Consider the following 16,423-nt stretch of genomic DNA (forward strand, 5'->3'; position numbering starts at 1 on the left):
TCTACTTTTGCCTGAGAAGTGGTCATAAATTACTTCCTGCAATAATGGGATATAACACCGGGGTCAAATGGAGCGAGCCCCGCGGGGAGAAACATGATTAGATGACACACAGATGGCACATACTGGGGAGACGAGCATCTGTCCGTGCGGATGGACGACTGGTTTTATTTGAGTCATTCATGACTTTAAGGATTTCAGGCGATGGGCAAGATCAGCGTAGCAGCAGGATGTTACCCTCTGCTGCGTGCGGCTCGTGTTGTACGATGGATGGAAAAGTGGCTGGATGCTTCGGTGTGAAGCTCCTGTCTATTGTCAGAGGACACGCACACACCTGCCTGCTCTGATTCCTTTTTAATTCACAGCATCGCACTAAATAACAAAAGGGCTTTGTGTATTTTTGGCATTCATTGTACTGTCGTTTCTGTGAAAAAACAAAAAACGGCGTCCTCCTAAGATAACGGTTGTTGTTTTGAGGATTTAGGTATTCATTTATTCGTGCATCATTTTTCAAAAAAGTTGAAAGACACTCAGACTATTCAGCCTCCACACGTGGCTTTCATTGTACATCAGCAAATCTGTATTGATTGAGTAGAAGCACCACGGCTGACCTGATACCCTCGATGTTGACTCATCCCTGTCTGTCCTCTACAGGAAAGAAAAAAGGCTTTTATCTAACCACCTGTGTGACTGTCTCCTCTCTCTGTCCTTCCTGTCTGCCTTAATCTTGGTGATGAGTAACTTTCTGTCTCTTTCTTTCTTCTTTCTATCTTTCTATCAGCCTGTCTCTCTCTCTTTTCAGCCTGACCACCTAACTACAAGGAATGTGTGTGACAAGGGAGAGCTCTGAGTCTCCACCCTTTCTTGCAGCTAGGTAATTATTGATGGCCTAATGTGTCTTCTCAGGGATATGTCAAAGTTCAGTCTCACAGTGTGTGCACGCGCATGTGTGTGTGTGTAGAAAAGGAGTGCTAGACCACAGGATGTGTCATGGTTGCAGGTGAGCAGAGACGCTCTTTGACACTCGGTCTCAGGTGTCAGTTCTCCTTAGAGCTGTCAGAAATTAGTTGGAGTGACGCTGTCGAGGACTGAGCGGCCGCACAGAGGAACAGGTTCAGTAAACTGCTCTGATCTGTAATGACACGTCTGGATGTCTACTTAGCTTTACGTTCTTAGCTTTATGGTCGCGAGCTTCTTCTGTTTGTTGTCTCGTTTTCCTGTTAGCTGATGGCACGGTTAACAGACGATACAGTTCTGAGTTGATGTACTCGAGTGTTGTTATCTCTGCCAAGGAGGTTATCATCAATTTCTCAGGAAACTAGAAAATGGCACTCCTCCGCCAAGGCAATACATTCACATTGGCATTTCAGTGGTATAACACTGGACGCCCTCTGAATATTTCTTAACTGGCAGAAACACAGATTAACATGAATAACGTGCATCCAGATACTGTTTGACTCTTATCTCTTTTCTTTATTTTCTAGCTCTGTTGTTGATCATCTCCGGTTCTATTTCCTGTATGGATAAAAGGCTTCCAACTTAATAATAATCTTTTGCACTTTCTGATCAATAAGACATTGATTTTTCTGTATAAAGATTATTTACTTTTGTGTCCAGCACTTGTATTACTGACGATACATGAATACCGTAGAGAAGCAGGAATGATTTAACAAACAAATTTTCAGCTCTTTGAAATTATTTTTCACTGGACTTCTAAGTGTATTCTGTCTTGTTTAGATACAACCCGTAGGAGCCGGTGCTCTTCCTTTCTGTTCACACGGTTACACACATTTATAGCAGGCGATTGCACAACGACCACAATCTTCCACTGCTGAGTATTAAGCAACTGCATCAGATCAGCTGAGGCATAAGTGCCTTTCATCAAGGCTTCCTCACTGATAAGTTGTTGAGGGAGTGGACACCTGTAAGATTCCCTTTCTTCAGTCACATTTTATTTACTTGCAGCACTCCTGTTTGCAGCCGAGACGCCAGCTGAGTGATGCAGGATGTTTTGCAGGTCTGGAATCGTTAATCAGGGGCCATCAGTGTTTATTCTCTGTGAAACTCAGGGAGACAGGTGTATTATTTTATAAAATAAATTCCCTCAGACATGCAACACGATAGCATTGCATTTGAAAATAACTCACACACTGATGCAGTGTTTAGTTTGCAGTACACACTGTACGTGCGTTTTGTGCTGTTGGGATTAGCTGTAACGTTTAGGTTTTTTTACAGTGTATGGGCTCACATACCAAACTGTCATACACACTAAGTTAGCGGTGCAGCTCTCTGTTATCGCCCTCTTTGTTTCATAATCCAATTGTGTTGACAGTGACATGAGATTACATCAAACCTTAAAGAGTTTCTCCATGTGAGTCACGTTGGTCATCTCGTCTATCAGTTTGAACAGCGGCGTGAATTATTGATGAATGTGGCTCTATATATAGGACCCGAATCTGATGAGGGCAGCAGCAGCAGCAACACAGTTTGTCCTGAGGGAAAGAAAAAGTGCTGCATTTGAATAATGTGGCCAAGAGGTGTTTGTGGGTATATAAGGATGTTACAGACAGTGCAAATTATGCGATCCAGTGACTTCTCAAACTAAAAAAGCTACCGTGTGACTGTCAGGACCCATATGTGGCAACGGATTTGTTTGCCTGTTTCTTTTCCTTGAGGTGTCACCTCACTTTTCTCAACTGTTTTGGAAAATGTCAGCAGCCTTTGTTTTTGTTTTTTTGTTCCTGCCATGCCACGTCTTTTATCTAAGATCCATTATGATGGATGAGCTGAAGAGGAGTGCGCTGTTGTTTCACTTCTGTTATTTTATAGCACTTTCATGTTTCAGGTTTTATGGTTATTATATTTACGTCTTACATTTAAGTCTTACATAATGTGCTTCTCTTATTGCACATTACAGTGACCAAAACAAACAATATGTTGTCAATGTATTACTTTTTTCTGGGGCAAGCTTAGGAATTAACATGAGATACATATATTTATGCATCCACATTGATACTCAGTGTAATGGGGCAGTGGCCTGAGCAGTAATGCAGTTAATGATTATTGTCATCATCATAATTCAGAACATCGAAACAGAAAATGGAACGTTTTCATTTTCGTTCTTGACAAATGGCTGCAACAATTAATTAATGATGATCAAAATAGCTGTTGATTTTTTCCATTGATTCTAATTGATTCATTTGCTTTCAGCTCTGTTTGACACAACAAGACCTTTAGCAACAAACACAACAGCTAACAAGAGAAAACAGAATGATAAACAGTGTGGCAGGAGAAGCCAAGAGATTCTGACTCGTACTAAACTCATGTGGGTCAAACTCCAAAAACAACGAATTCTACGCTTCCCAAAATGCAACCTGATGGGGCTCACTCCCCTCTAATCCCACGCCTCCAGTTTGTAATGCAGGCGTTCTTTTTAAAATTTGAAGCTCAACCCTGATGGTATGAAGCCTCTGTTATGATGTCTGAAATCGCTGGTGTAACAGCACTGATCACAAACTGTGGGCCCAGTCTTTTCCCTGTCGTCTCTTCATCATCCTCATCCTCACGTCACCAGTCACCAGTGTGACCTATCTGTCCTCCACCTCACCTGTTGTGAGCTCCACACAGAGATAATCAGTCAAGAGAGACACGCAGTCGTCCTCTGTGCCCTGTGTGATCTTGTCTCATCGTGACAGTCGGGTCGGCCGCGTGATCGCGCTATAGCTGAGACTCTGACAGAGGTTTCCCTCTGTTGTTCTACAGGTTTTTGGAAAGTACAGGATGTGTTGGATAATGACTATACTTTAATTAATGCTGTCAAGGAGAAGGCTGATGAAATGTATCTGAGTATTTTACCTCTGTTCGTATATAGTGAAGTTGTATAGCTTCACTTTTGTTCTGAATTTTACGACAAGTTGTCTAATTATTAATCACTTTACGGCTGCCATGTCCACAGTACAGACCCGGTCTCTGGCCTTTGTGCAAATTCTATCTTTTACATTTATCTGTCCTCGAGCCACCTGCACCCTTGGTATGCTCAGCTTGATATGTCCTAATCTCCCATTACTTAGTCCACACCTTGCCTGACTTTTACTGGAGCATACTGAAGGAATTTGTGATGCATTGAAATGGAGCCTCTTTTATTACCTGGTTCACTGGACCAAACTTCCTCTGTTTCCACCTTCTGCAGCTTTTTTTCCTCTGGTCATCCCTTCCACATTTTTAGAACATGTCCACGCTGAACTGAAATAAGTAAAAATACATTTGAAATTGCATAGTTTTCTCTGCATCCACACTACAGCATCTCCAGTGCTTCTCATATACAGCAGCCCACCCGCCTGACCTGCCCCCCCCCCCCCCCTTCTCCCTCTGGCCTGCTGCTCTGTCTGAGCCTTTCAAAACACCACAGGATTATCACTCGCTCATTGAGAAACACACACACACACACACACACACACACACACACACACACAGTCTTTTCCTACACAGTGCTGCAGGCAGGAAGATCTCAGATCACAGATTAGAGTGACCGGCTCCTCTTTTTCTGCTGTCCACACTGATGCTCCCTCGCAGTCAGAGAGGACGGTGGGCAGCGCTGAGCGAAAATAAACAGGAGAGGACCCGAGGAGGAAGAGGAGGAGGAGGAGGAGGAGAAGGAGAGGGGCTGGCTGCTGGAGGAGCCCACGTGTCTCTTTTCTCCTAGCTGTAGCCGTAGCCGCTGTTAATGGAGGACTGGGGGTAAGCTTTTGTTGCTTTTGCGGGGGGCTGTGTTCTCCCTCTCTCGGGGTGTATTGACGAGCCTTTGTCTCGGGGTTTGACTCTCTTCATGTGCTGATGCTGCTGGCTCACCGTGCTGCGAGTTGTGGTGCTTTTTGATGCCTGTGCACTTGCTTCAGAGGGACGGGGATTCCCGATGCTCTTGCTTGTTTCTGAGGATGTGGATCTTTCCGTGTTGAGAATGCGGGTTGTGCTGATGAAAGAGGAGAAAGAGTAAAGAATGAATCAAAGCAATGCGATGGTGACCAAACCTCGGACGGTGCTGCCAATGTTTAGGGTTGTTTTGTGTGTGTGTGTTTGTGTAAGGGCAGGTATTGTTTGTCTGTCTGCAATGAATAACTCACTAGGTAGTTGTGTCCTCTAAAACAGAGATATAGTCAGATTCATGTCATCTTTTCTGTTTCACTTGTTGGCTTTAATAAAAAGTGGAAGAAGCCAGTCCGTGGTTGTTTTCCTGCACTGCAAACTACCTCTGTAAGAGCTGAGCAAAGGGCTACCCTGAACAAAAGCCCCCTCTCTGCATGTTGCTAATGGATTAACCAAGCATGATAAACACCCACTTCTCTACCCCACGCTCCACGCTGCATCCGGTCGAGGCGTTTTGTTTTGCCCAAAGCTGTTGGGTTTGACCACTTCCCTCGATTAACTGGATTTTGGATTTTTTTTTTATTTTTTAGTCCCCTCACTTCCCTCTGTCATTTCATCTGTGCCCTTCATTGTGAAAAGTGCTCCATCCATTGGTCCATGGTTGACCCAAATACCCATGCAGCTCCCACCCCTCCCCCTGACCTCCTATCAAAACACATCAATGCTCTTTTCCTCTCTATTGTTTCATATCTGTCTCTTCTGCATTAAAAAAACTCTCCTTCATCAGCAGCTTTGGCTTTGTCAGGGTTTTTGTTAATAATCACATAACAGTCCAACCGTCAGTTTCTGATCAGCTAGTGGTTTCAGTCAGAATTTACTCTACAAAAAGATATAAATACGCAGTGCATACACTACATGCTGCTGAGCTGGAACAATCTCTTGATGTTTCATTAACTTTTGTGATAAATTTCTGTTTTTTGTGTCAACTGAGCCGGAATCTTCTGTATTTGCAGCAAAATTTTTATACAGATTAAACCAACAGGATCTTTAGAGGCTCATTTCTCAGCACACGGTGGTTACTACATGAAGCACTGCGACAGAAATGACCTCACGTGTCTCAACCATTGCATGAGAACAACTTCACATTACAAATCCTCATCAAATGCTCCCACAGCCACATCATGTGCTTATTGATATTTTGTTTTCCAGCAGAGACTCACTGAAACCTGTTTGTAGCTGCATCTGACATTTCACTGCACTGATAAAAGTCAAATAAACCTTTCGTTTTGTAGTTGTTTTCAATCCTCGTGTGGTTGTTGTGTATCTGTGATAGTTATGTTTTGTTGCAGTCATTTTGCAACTTTCGATCTCTTGGTCATTTTGCGTCTGTTTTGTGTCCGTTTGTGGTGGTCTTGCATCTATTTCTGGTCGTTTTCCAACACTTTGCAGTTCTTTTGCTTGTTTTTGTAGTTGTTGTGGTTGTTTTGCATCTCATTTTACGTATCTTTCTGGTCATTTTGTGTCTCTTTCTCTTTGTAGTCATTTCATTAACTGTCCAACAAAATATGTTATCCGTTTCCACAAACACCTTTGGCTCCTGAGCCTGTGCCTGCTGTTCCTGTTCAATAATATTTATGGATATGTAGGTGAGGTAGTTCATGCAGGCGGGCGGACAGATAGGTAGTTTTGAGTTTCTCTCTCTGTCTCCTGTCCCTGTGGAAGTCATTCGGTGCCCTAATTTCAGCAAAGTGTCATCATTAGTAATCATGTCAGAGCTCTTAATTTCTGCAGCAGCATGAGGTGCTCCAGCGAGGCCTTGGCATAATGTTAGTTGACTTGAACGAGAGAAGATTATTCTGCAATTAGACTTCAGTGTTCTGACAGAGGCTGAGCGAGTCGATGCCACTGAAAATGAATAGCCAGTCATTGCTTCCATTGATAAAGTCGTCTCAGGGGAGGAGAGAGACCAATAGCACTCTGGTTATGAGGGTGATTGTGGTTTTGTACGTACCTGAGACCCCCTGACATCAGGTATTGTGTAAAGTGAAACTGTCTGTCAGTTCTGATTTGCCCTGATGGTGATCACTGAACATGTCACCTTTAGTCTGACCCTTTGTACAAAATGTGTACCAGGGCATTTCTCACTATCTCACTCAAGTGCTATTTGCAACTAGTGCTGAAACATTTTTTTAGGTGGGCAGCTGACGGAAGAGTAATTGCTAGGTTTTTTTTGATAATCAATTAGTAATTCAATTTATTTGGTTCTTGCAAAAATGCCAAAATTCACCAACTTCAGCTTCTCAATCCTCAGGTTTTTCTGCCAATCTATGTTTTATCTGATTTTAAATGGAATGTCTTTAGGTTTTGGACTGTTGAAAAGAAAAAATGAGCAATTTAAAGACATCATCTTGGAATTTAGGAAATTGTGACAGAAATGTCAAATTATTTTTAGATATTTTTGTAAATGAATAGAAACCATGGATAGAGTCACATTACCTACTCCTCTTCAAGAGGCAGCTTTACTTGCATTTAGTCTGTGTGGTTAATTGTTTCTGAGCATCGTGCGTAAATATTTCATGTGCACTGTCTAGTTACGTAAGTACTTTGCCACCACTTTGAAATCTGCGGCACAACATTTGTGGTTATTATAAGAGCATGAACAAAGAATTAACATAAAGACTATGATGTTGTGATCACATGAGCTGCAGGAATACGCCTGCAAGTGATGGGACGAAAAGAAAAACTGAATAAGCTTGTTTTATCACAGCGTCATTACTGCGTGGTGTTTAGTTTCAACATGTGAGGCCACATTTTTTCAGCTAAATACACTGAACTATAATCAGTTCAGAGGATGCTCATTCGTCTCACGTATCCCTCTGTTCACGCTGCTCACAGCCTCTGTGTTTACACTCCTCTGCGCTCATCCTCTCTTACAGTGCATGAGGAGCGTTACTCTGCTGCAGACCGCCACAGCCTGAAGCTATCCTGCCAAATCTGAGACCATGTCTGGAGCCTACGACGAGTCCGCCAGCCAGGAGGAGACCACAGACAGTTTCTGGGAGGTGAGACAGCAGGGAACAGTTTTTGACAGGTCAAACCTAACCGGGAGCTGACGCTGCCAGGTGATGAACTCTCACTGAACCTGCTTTGTCTGGGAGGTGAGAAGGTGAATCCGAAAGGGGCCTTGTTTATCAGCTGCGTGTAGGCACGTGCTCATCGGTATGCATACTGTAGCAACAGCTTCATCTGCAGTGTTCGATCACATACGCAGACCTCTGAGCCAGCACAGATATGTTAATGACATTCACTTTTAATCACTCAGCGTAATGACTTTAACGGTTACGTTTTGGGGCCATTATTTCTGACTGGGTTGACTAAGCCAGCCAAATCTTTTGTCATGAAAGAGCTGAAGGGGCAACATAGAAGTGTTTTAGTTTAAAACATACTAAAAACATACTAAGAAAGAAATAGCAGTTTGACGTTATCTCAAAGACATATATATGTATTGGGTTGTAGAGAGATTTACTTAACCAAAGAGGTGAACACCCCAGCTTTCTGGTAATATTCTGCCCCCTATATGTTTGGAGTATGAATTCGACAGTTGGCCTCTTCTTACACATTTACCCTTTAAAGTAAGTGCAAAAATTAACTTTGGCTCTCAGTGTAACCATGAGCGACTTCTCACAAATAACTACAACTATTTTCTCATGTGTGGATATAACTGCAGTGCTGCTCTGACTCCTCCTGTGACTCTGATGACTCTTAAATGAGCTGTGAGTTTAAGGTCATTTTTTTTCTTCGCCTCCACTGCAGCTCTTATTACTGGTGACACTGTTCACAGCAGCTCTCACCTGCCCTCATGCTGTCTTTTCTGTTCTTGGATAAGCCATTCCAGAAATTGCTAAATTACTAATGTTGGTTTAGCTGAACCTCATTTCCAGTACCTCAAACTCAAGGTGTAGATTCACAATAGATAGATAAGTGGATAAAACTTGACAGTTCTTATGCTCCTTATACTGTCTGTCATATGTTGAAACTAACCAACAGTTTGCAAATTGTATCTGATCTGGTCTGCAACAAACGATAAGTTTCATTATTTATCAATCTATGTTTATTTTTCTCAATCGATTAACTGTTTAGATTATGAAATTTTTAAAAAACGGGACAAAATGGCTATCACAAATTTCTAAAGCCTCAGACATGTTATCTGCGGGTCTCAAAAAGTATTAAAAAAAGCACGGAATTGAGTTCCCTCCCAAAAAGGAAAAGGCCTTAGAAGGTATTCAACAGCCTCACATTTCTTTAATAAAGCTGGTGACAATATTATTATACAAATAAACCTAAATTAATATATATATGTCTTTAATTTGGTAATATACCCATCAATCTTATGCCACTTATTAACTGATTCCACACTTGTCCTTGTTTCCATCATTGATTGATTACTTATATTACTAAGAACTATAGTTATATAACTTATAGGTCTTAAAGTTTAGATTGGTGAACCTTGCTCTGCTGATGTCCTCATATCGCTTGTTTTTTTCTGACCAACAGTGTGAAACCCCAAAATGTTCAGCATCCTATCACATAAAGAAAATTAATCATCTGTCAAAACAGTGAATAATTGATTATTTGTTTTAGCTCTAGATGGCAGTATGTTGTACAGGGTTTCTCCCACAACATTACATCACCAGCAACCTTCCCCAAACAGCACGAACTGTTTGATGTAATTTGAGCAACAAGTTACCAGAAGTCCATTCATTATATATGAGAGCTGGCGCCTGTTCACAATGCCAAAAAAAAACAAGAAAAGGTTCACCACATCTAAGGCCACAGATGATCCTGGCATCATGCCGCTGTATGTTTAGACACAGTATGTATGATGGGATGACTCAGCAGTTATTCTAGACAGAGAATAAGTATTGTTTCTTCATACATGCGGGTTTCTATATTCCATTTCCCCTCGGGCGCGGCTGTGTTTTATCCTCATCCTGCCTCTTTAGTGTGCTCAGGAATCAGCTGGAGCAGCAAAGGTGTCTGCTTCCAGCACACAGTCACTACATCACAGTCACTCACTGCATTACAGTAGAGCTGCTGCAGTGCTGCCTGCTGACCGCTGACTCGGCTGCCTGAAGCACAGGGCCGGTGCGGAATACAATCATTTGTCCACAGCTGCTTCCATTTAGTCCACATTTGAGACGTCTTGAGGTGTGTGAGGCGCAGGTAAACATCTATTACTCACTCAGCAAAGACGCAAAGTCTTTTTCTCTGTCACAAAGGTGTGAAACGAATGCAGTAAGCAGGGATTTACTCTGTCTCTAGGCAAAGCTAGCAGCTCTGTGGGAGGGTGCTGCTCCCGTGTCCATGGAGAGTTGTAAATTATATGACATTAACCCCCCCGTTTCATAGCTCCACTCACAGCAGCAGCAGCAGTCTCTTCCCTGCTGTTTCGCCTGCAGGCTGAGAGGAGAGAGGCTTTTTAAGGCTACACCTCATACAGTGAACCCTACAACAGAAGTACACTGGGCAGCAGCTTTCTCAGTAACATAATATGAAACCTCCGTTGTGAAATCATAACACATTTAGTCCTGACAGTCAAGAATGAGAGACTGACACTTTTTTTTTTTTTTTTTTGTAACTTATGCCAGCTAGAAAATCTCAACATCAACTGTTAATTTTTAAAGCAGCAGAAGATTTTTTTTTTAAATTATCTTTGGACACTTAAAGTCAATTTATTGATTAGTAGATCAGAGATCAAATTAATTGGCCATATTTGATTCCTCCATGTTCTCAAATGTGAGAATTTGCTTCTATTCTTGGTCTTACATTATAATAAATTAAATACTTTGGGGTTTGAACTGTTGCTTGGACAAAACAAGACATTTGATATGTGTCATCTTGTTCTCTAGGATATTATGAGGGGACATTTTTCAGTGTTTTCTGATGTTTCATCTGTAGATTGATCCATAAAGAAAATAAGCATTGGTTGAGGACCCAGTCTAAAGTAAACTCAGAGGATGTGCTCTTCTCTAAGCAGCACGAATTAACATGCAGGCTTTGTTATCTTCAGTCACAGCCAGGTCAGTCTTTATGCTAAGCCAAGCTCTGTACTTAAGACACAGATATGGAAATGATATCGATCCTGTCATCAAAACTCTTAGCAAGAAAGCAAGTAAATGTCCACCTGTTCCTTCAATACATTATATTTGAGAAGTGGTGCTCAGTAAATCAATACCTGGCCCCAGATTAATCACCTGGGCAGACCCAGAGGCTGGACCAGTGCAGTGTCCAAAGAAAAAAGTGACAGTAAAAATGATACAGTATGTAATAGTTGTATAATAAAAGATTTTTTTAATCAAATAAAATTACAGAAAGTAAGTTTGGACCTTGTTTTTAATGTCAGGTTGCAAACTACAAACGTACAGTGAAGCGGATTGACGATGGCCACCGGCTCTGCAATGACCTGATGAACTGTATCCAGGAGCGTGCCAAAATCGAGAAAGCCTACGCGCAGCAACTGACCGAGTGGTCCAAGAGATGGAGACAGCTGGTAGACAAAGGTGAGAGGTGTTTGTGAAGTCTGATGTTTGTTTGCTTTGACACCGATGCTTCAGTGTTTTACTCATCGCTCATTTGTTGCACCAGGGCCTCAGTACGGCACGGTTGAGCGAGCCTGGATGGCGGTGATGACGGAGGCGGAGAAGGTGAGCGAGCTGCACCAGCAGGTGAAAAACAGCCTGATCAACGAGGACTTTGAGAAGGTGAAGAACTGGCAGAAAGACTCGTACCACAAACAGATGATGGGAGGATTCAAGGAAACCAAAGAGGCAGACGAGGGCTTTAAGAGGGCTCAGAAACCCTGGGCCAAAAAGCTAAAAGAGGTGAGGGACTGTGTCTTTTTTTTTTTTTTACTGGTCTGTCCAGGGATAACACAGTGGACATGTTGCCAGACTGTCCAAAGACTCTTTTTACAGATTCAGTTTACCAAGATTAAAAAAAAGTTTATAAGTTTGTTTTGTCGTACTTGCACAGGTTTTGAAATCTGCCACAAGTGATGGATGGGATTTAGTTTGTGGAGCTGAGCGCTTTGAAAAATTACATTTGCTCTGGTTACAACAGAAACCAGTACATTGTTTCTGAGAGGCTGTGTGTCTGTTGAGTTTGTCATTTCTCAATACTCAATTCACTTTTTCAAAACTCCTCAGACGCACAGCACAGCAGCAGTGAGTGTGGACCAGACCGTGGCTCACTTTTCATTGCTTTGACGCAAAATGCGTTCGATCACTACATCTTTCAAAATTCATGAACTGTTTTCTCACACAAACTCAGCCACAGGAGACTGACAGGGACGGATCAGGCTGCAAAAAGATTCTCTCCCCTATTGAAGACAGGACAAGAAGTGTGAGGTGGATGAGACACGGCTGACTGGCACTGTTGTATTTCTATATTACTAGATATTCTCTACACATACTATATGTGTAGTGGATATGTCTAGTTTTGTATTGCTTTATTGGAATTGCATAAATGGCAATAAATAAAAAATAAATAGCCTACTGAAACTAATTACATTTACTGTGTTTTCATCCTTCCCCTGTAGCTCGAAGCTGCCAAAAAGTCATACCACATGGCCTGCAAAGAAGAGAAGCTGGCGTCCACCAGAGAGGCCAACAGTAAAGCAGAGGCCTCTGTGACAGCTGACCAGCAGAAGAAACTCCAGGAGAAAGTGGACAAGTGCAAACAGGATTCACAGAAAGTGAGAACATCAGCCGCCGCAGCTCTAACAGGCCTGTGGGATCATCATTATGCAAAAGCTATTTTCTACATTCAAGTCACAGCAAATCAGCTCTCTGGCTATTTTGAGATGTAGAGCTGGTTTCTCTGCGCCAAGTGTTATAAAGGCAGCATAGCTGGAGTCAGTGTAGCATTGTTAATGTGTGACTGAGTACCACACCTCCCCCTCTATATCTCTCCCTCACGAGCTGTTGTGCAGTAATGTGGACTCTGAACTTCTCTGACTGCCTTGACCTTCACAACCGTGAACCATGAATATTTCGTGTGCTTGACGACACATTTATTGTCTGTTCAAGGTTAACAGGATTCAGCTTTGACCACAGAAATGAAAAACACGAGCATGTGGACGAGACATGCCATAAAAACATTAGTCATTCCCACGTCACTGAGATATTGTGCGACATTTAACAATTTACTTCAAGCTGTTAAGAGTTTGCTGCTTGTCTTTGTGTCACAACCTAGGCCAAGGAGAAGTATGAGAAGGCTCTGGATGAGCTGAGTAAGTGCACCCCTCAGTACAAGGAAAACATGGAGCAGGTGTTTGACCAGTGTCAGCAGTTCGAAGAGAAGAGGCTGAGCTTCCTCAGAGAGGTGCTGCTGGATGTGAAATGCCACCTCAACCTCACAGAGAACCAAAGGTTTGAGACGTTTAAAATGGCAAATATGATTAGACACGGTCATTACCTAGACAATAAATCTAAACTGCTTTTTTTTTCATAGTTACACTACAATATACAGAGAACTTGAACGCACCGTCACATCGGCCAGCCCGCAGGAAGATCTGAGGTGGTTCAGCAACACCTTTGGCCCCGGCATGCATATGAACAGGCCTCAGTTTGAGGTACAGAAATACCATCACAGGTTGCAATAACTCAACTGCAACTACAATACTCAACAGCAGAGGCTGTGGAGGGGAGAAAATCCAATTCTAAACAAGTTTGGTCTCATGTTCTGCAGGAATACAACCCAGACATCACCCACAACATCTCTAAGAAAGAAAAGTCAAAGAAAGGCAGCGATGGAGTCACGCTGACAAACGTCTCGACGGCAGTAGACCACGCTCAAGCTGGAGACCGGGGAAGGTAAAATCTATTTTAATCACAGACTGTATAAAACATGGACGTAGCACCCGTGACGTCACCCATTGGTTTCGGGGAGTCCGTTTTGTGACCAAACAATGAGCTGCGCCATCTTGGATTTTAGTGAGAGTGTAGTTTCCACATTTGGCGGAGAGGCGGTTACTCTACGGGTCAGCCGGCCGAGAACCCGCCCCCTTAGATCGGAGCAATATTTAATATTTACAGGCTTTCACCGCTGCCTCCATCCACTGTCCACTTACAGTTACAGCAGCACACAAACAACAGCAACCGCTTACTGACGGAGCTGCTCTGTCCATGCAATGTCGGACTTTTTAAACAGAAAAATGAGACGAAATAAAATTATAGCCTAGTATTCCCGCAATAAACGGACTCTGAAAGCACGGAACACACCGCAGCAGCGTTCCTAACATTAGCTGCTCCGGTCCTCCGGTCCATCTGTATCAGCAGCGACCATAAATCGGCAATTCAGTCACAAGCTAGCGGCAAAATATGCTAATACATGCTAATTAGTGCAAACATCCAGGTAAAACAGTGAAAAATTTACTTACCGAAAAAACTGCAACGCAGACTCCTTCGACGGTCGGTTAGTACAGTCCACACTACAACAAGCCATATTGTCACAAAAACGTATCCGAACATTGGCAAACAAACACGGGCACTGCAGCCTCTGTCAACCGCTGAAGGTAGCCGGAGGCCTCTGGATGTAGCCGCCTAGCCCAGTCGACAATAAAAACGGTTGCGGTACAAAAAAATTCACCCCCACCCAAAAGTGTTCACGGAGGTGGAAACTATCAAAAGAGACCAAAACACAAAAAAAAGTACCAGGCTGTAAAGTTGGCTATTTTTAACATGGGGGTCAATGGAGAGTTGCTCACTTCTGGAGCCAGCCTCTAGCAGCCGCCGAGGAACTGCAGCTTTCTGAACGCGGAAGTGATCCTCACTGCTGAAACCTACAACTCCCCCCTTGATTTTAATCTAATTTTATATTTTTAATTGAAGTTCTGCCGATGCTCTTATCCAGATCATCTTATAAATGTCTGTTGTAACATTTCAGAAGCCACAAAGCATACACAGTAGCAGTGATATATATGTATATGGTATATAATGATTGTTAACTGGTGAAATGTGTTCAGTGTCAGCAGCTATGAGAAGAACCAGGCGTACACAGCCTCCACAGAGTGGTCGGATGAGGACCAGACGGCCCCGAACTCAGGCAACGACACCAACGGAGGGACGAACCCCTTCGATGAAGACGTGGGCAAAGGTGTGAGAGTGAGAGCGCTGTACGACTACGAAGGCCAAGAGCAGGACGAGCTCAGCTTCAGAGCAGGTGAGCGTCATGCCTGATGACTCAGGCTGTAAGGTAACAGTAACAGGGCTGGTCTTGCAGATCAAAAAGTATTTCTGTAGACAAAATGGTGAATCCATTTCATCACAGTTGGGACTCAAGATACCATTTCATAGACTGAAGCACAGTTCCTGCTGCTGTGCTGTTACTATGGTACAGAAGGTCAGAGGTACTCTCCACTGAAAAAATCTTTCAAGTACGTCAGTCTTGCCTTCACATGAGCTCACCAAAGCAAGTTAATACCATCTGTATTGTTGTAAAAACCATGAATCACATACTACCTTTAAAACCTAGAGTACTAAGTGTTTAATACTGAAAACATAGGTTTCTTGGCAAAGTATTCATTTCATGTTCTTGTTAATGGCTGTAAGACCCATGTTAGAATGTACCAGTATTACATCAAGTAAAACTGTTTCATGTAATCTCACCCCGCTGCACATCTCTGTCTCCGCTCATTGATAAAGGGGACGAGCTGACGAAGCTGGAGGAGGAGGACGAACAGGGCTGGTGTAAAGGTCGTCTAGACAACGGCCAGCTGGGTCTCTACCCGGCCAATTACGTGGAGCCGATCTAACTGTTCCGGCTGAGAACGCTTGTCTCGTCGGAGGGCAAACCCAGACTGAACCGTCCAGTCATAACTGCACATTGCCAGAGACTTCAAAGCAAAGCTTCCTCGTCCTGTCGGGCACAGCGGGCTGTCTTCATCTCAGCACTCATCACAGACAAGACTTTAGTGAAACAAAATCACCCCCAGATCTTGCAACTGAAGCAAAATGTTTTAGCCTCTTTTGTGTGTGATTGCAGTTGTGATGCTAACATGCCATACAGTATGCTCTCTCATCATAGTATTGATATGGTATCGTCAGTTGTGCCTGGATAGTGAGAATGAGCCATGCATTGTGCATTTCATGTACATATTTTAATCTTTTTTTACAGTCTGGATGCTTGTACAGTTTTTTTTTCTCCATTGAAAACAGTGTTTTCTTCTTTTGTTAAATATTTACATGTTTAGCTCCATAGGAATAGTTTGACGTTTATGGGAAATGCGCTTATTCGATTTCTTCCTGAGAGTTAGATGAGAAGATTGATACCACGTCCAAATGATAAATATGAAGCCTGAGCCAGGACTAGGTTAACTTAGCTTAGTATAAAGGCTGGGAACAGCTAGGCAGCTAACAAAATCAGCTTGTCACTGCTCTTAAAGCTCAATGATTAACATACTATATCTCTTTAATCCAAAGAGAAAGACTCATGGCTGAGAGAGACGGTGTGAGAGGTGATTCATGCCAGTTTTCTAAACACAACAGGAAGCTGGTTATTGTAG

The 16,423-nt window shown here is 42.8% G+C and overlaps 1 protein-coding gene across 1 annotated transcript; it reads left to right on the top strand.

The window, feature by feature from the left end:
• The first annotated feature begins 7,862 nt into the window (after positions 1-7,862).
• pacsin1b (protein kinase C and casein kinase substrate in neurons 1b) lies at positions 7,863-16,136 on the top strand. The gene is made up of 9 exons (XM_041034712.1): positions 7,863-7,922; positions 11,264-11,420; positions 11,506-11,741; positions 12,458-12,613; positions 13,114-13,289; positions 13,372-13,492; positions 13,609-13,733; positions 14,885-15,081; positions 15,564-16,136. The coding sequence occupies exons 1-9, from the start codon at positions 7,863-7,865 to the stop codon at positions 15,671-15,673; spliced, it is 1,338 nt and encodes a 445-aa protein (XP_040890646.1). The 3' UTR covers positions 15,674-16,136.
• The last annotated feature ends 287 nt before the right edge of the window (positions 16,137-16,423 follow it).

The sequence above is a fragment of the Toxotes jaculatrix genome, chromosome 3, assembly GCF_017976425.1.
Source record: "Toxotes jaculatrix isolate fToxJac2 chromosome 3, fToxJac2.pri, whole genome shotgun sequence".
Lineage (NCBI taxonomy): Eukaryota > Metazoa > Chordata > Actinopteri > Toxotidae > Toxotes > Toxotes jaculatrix.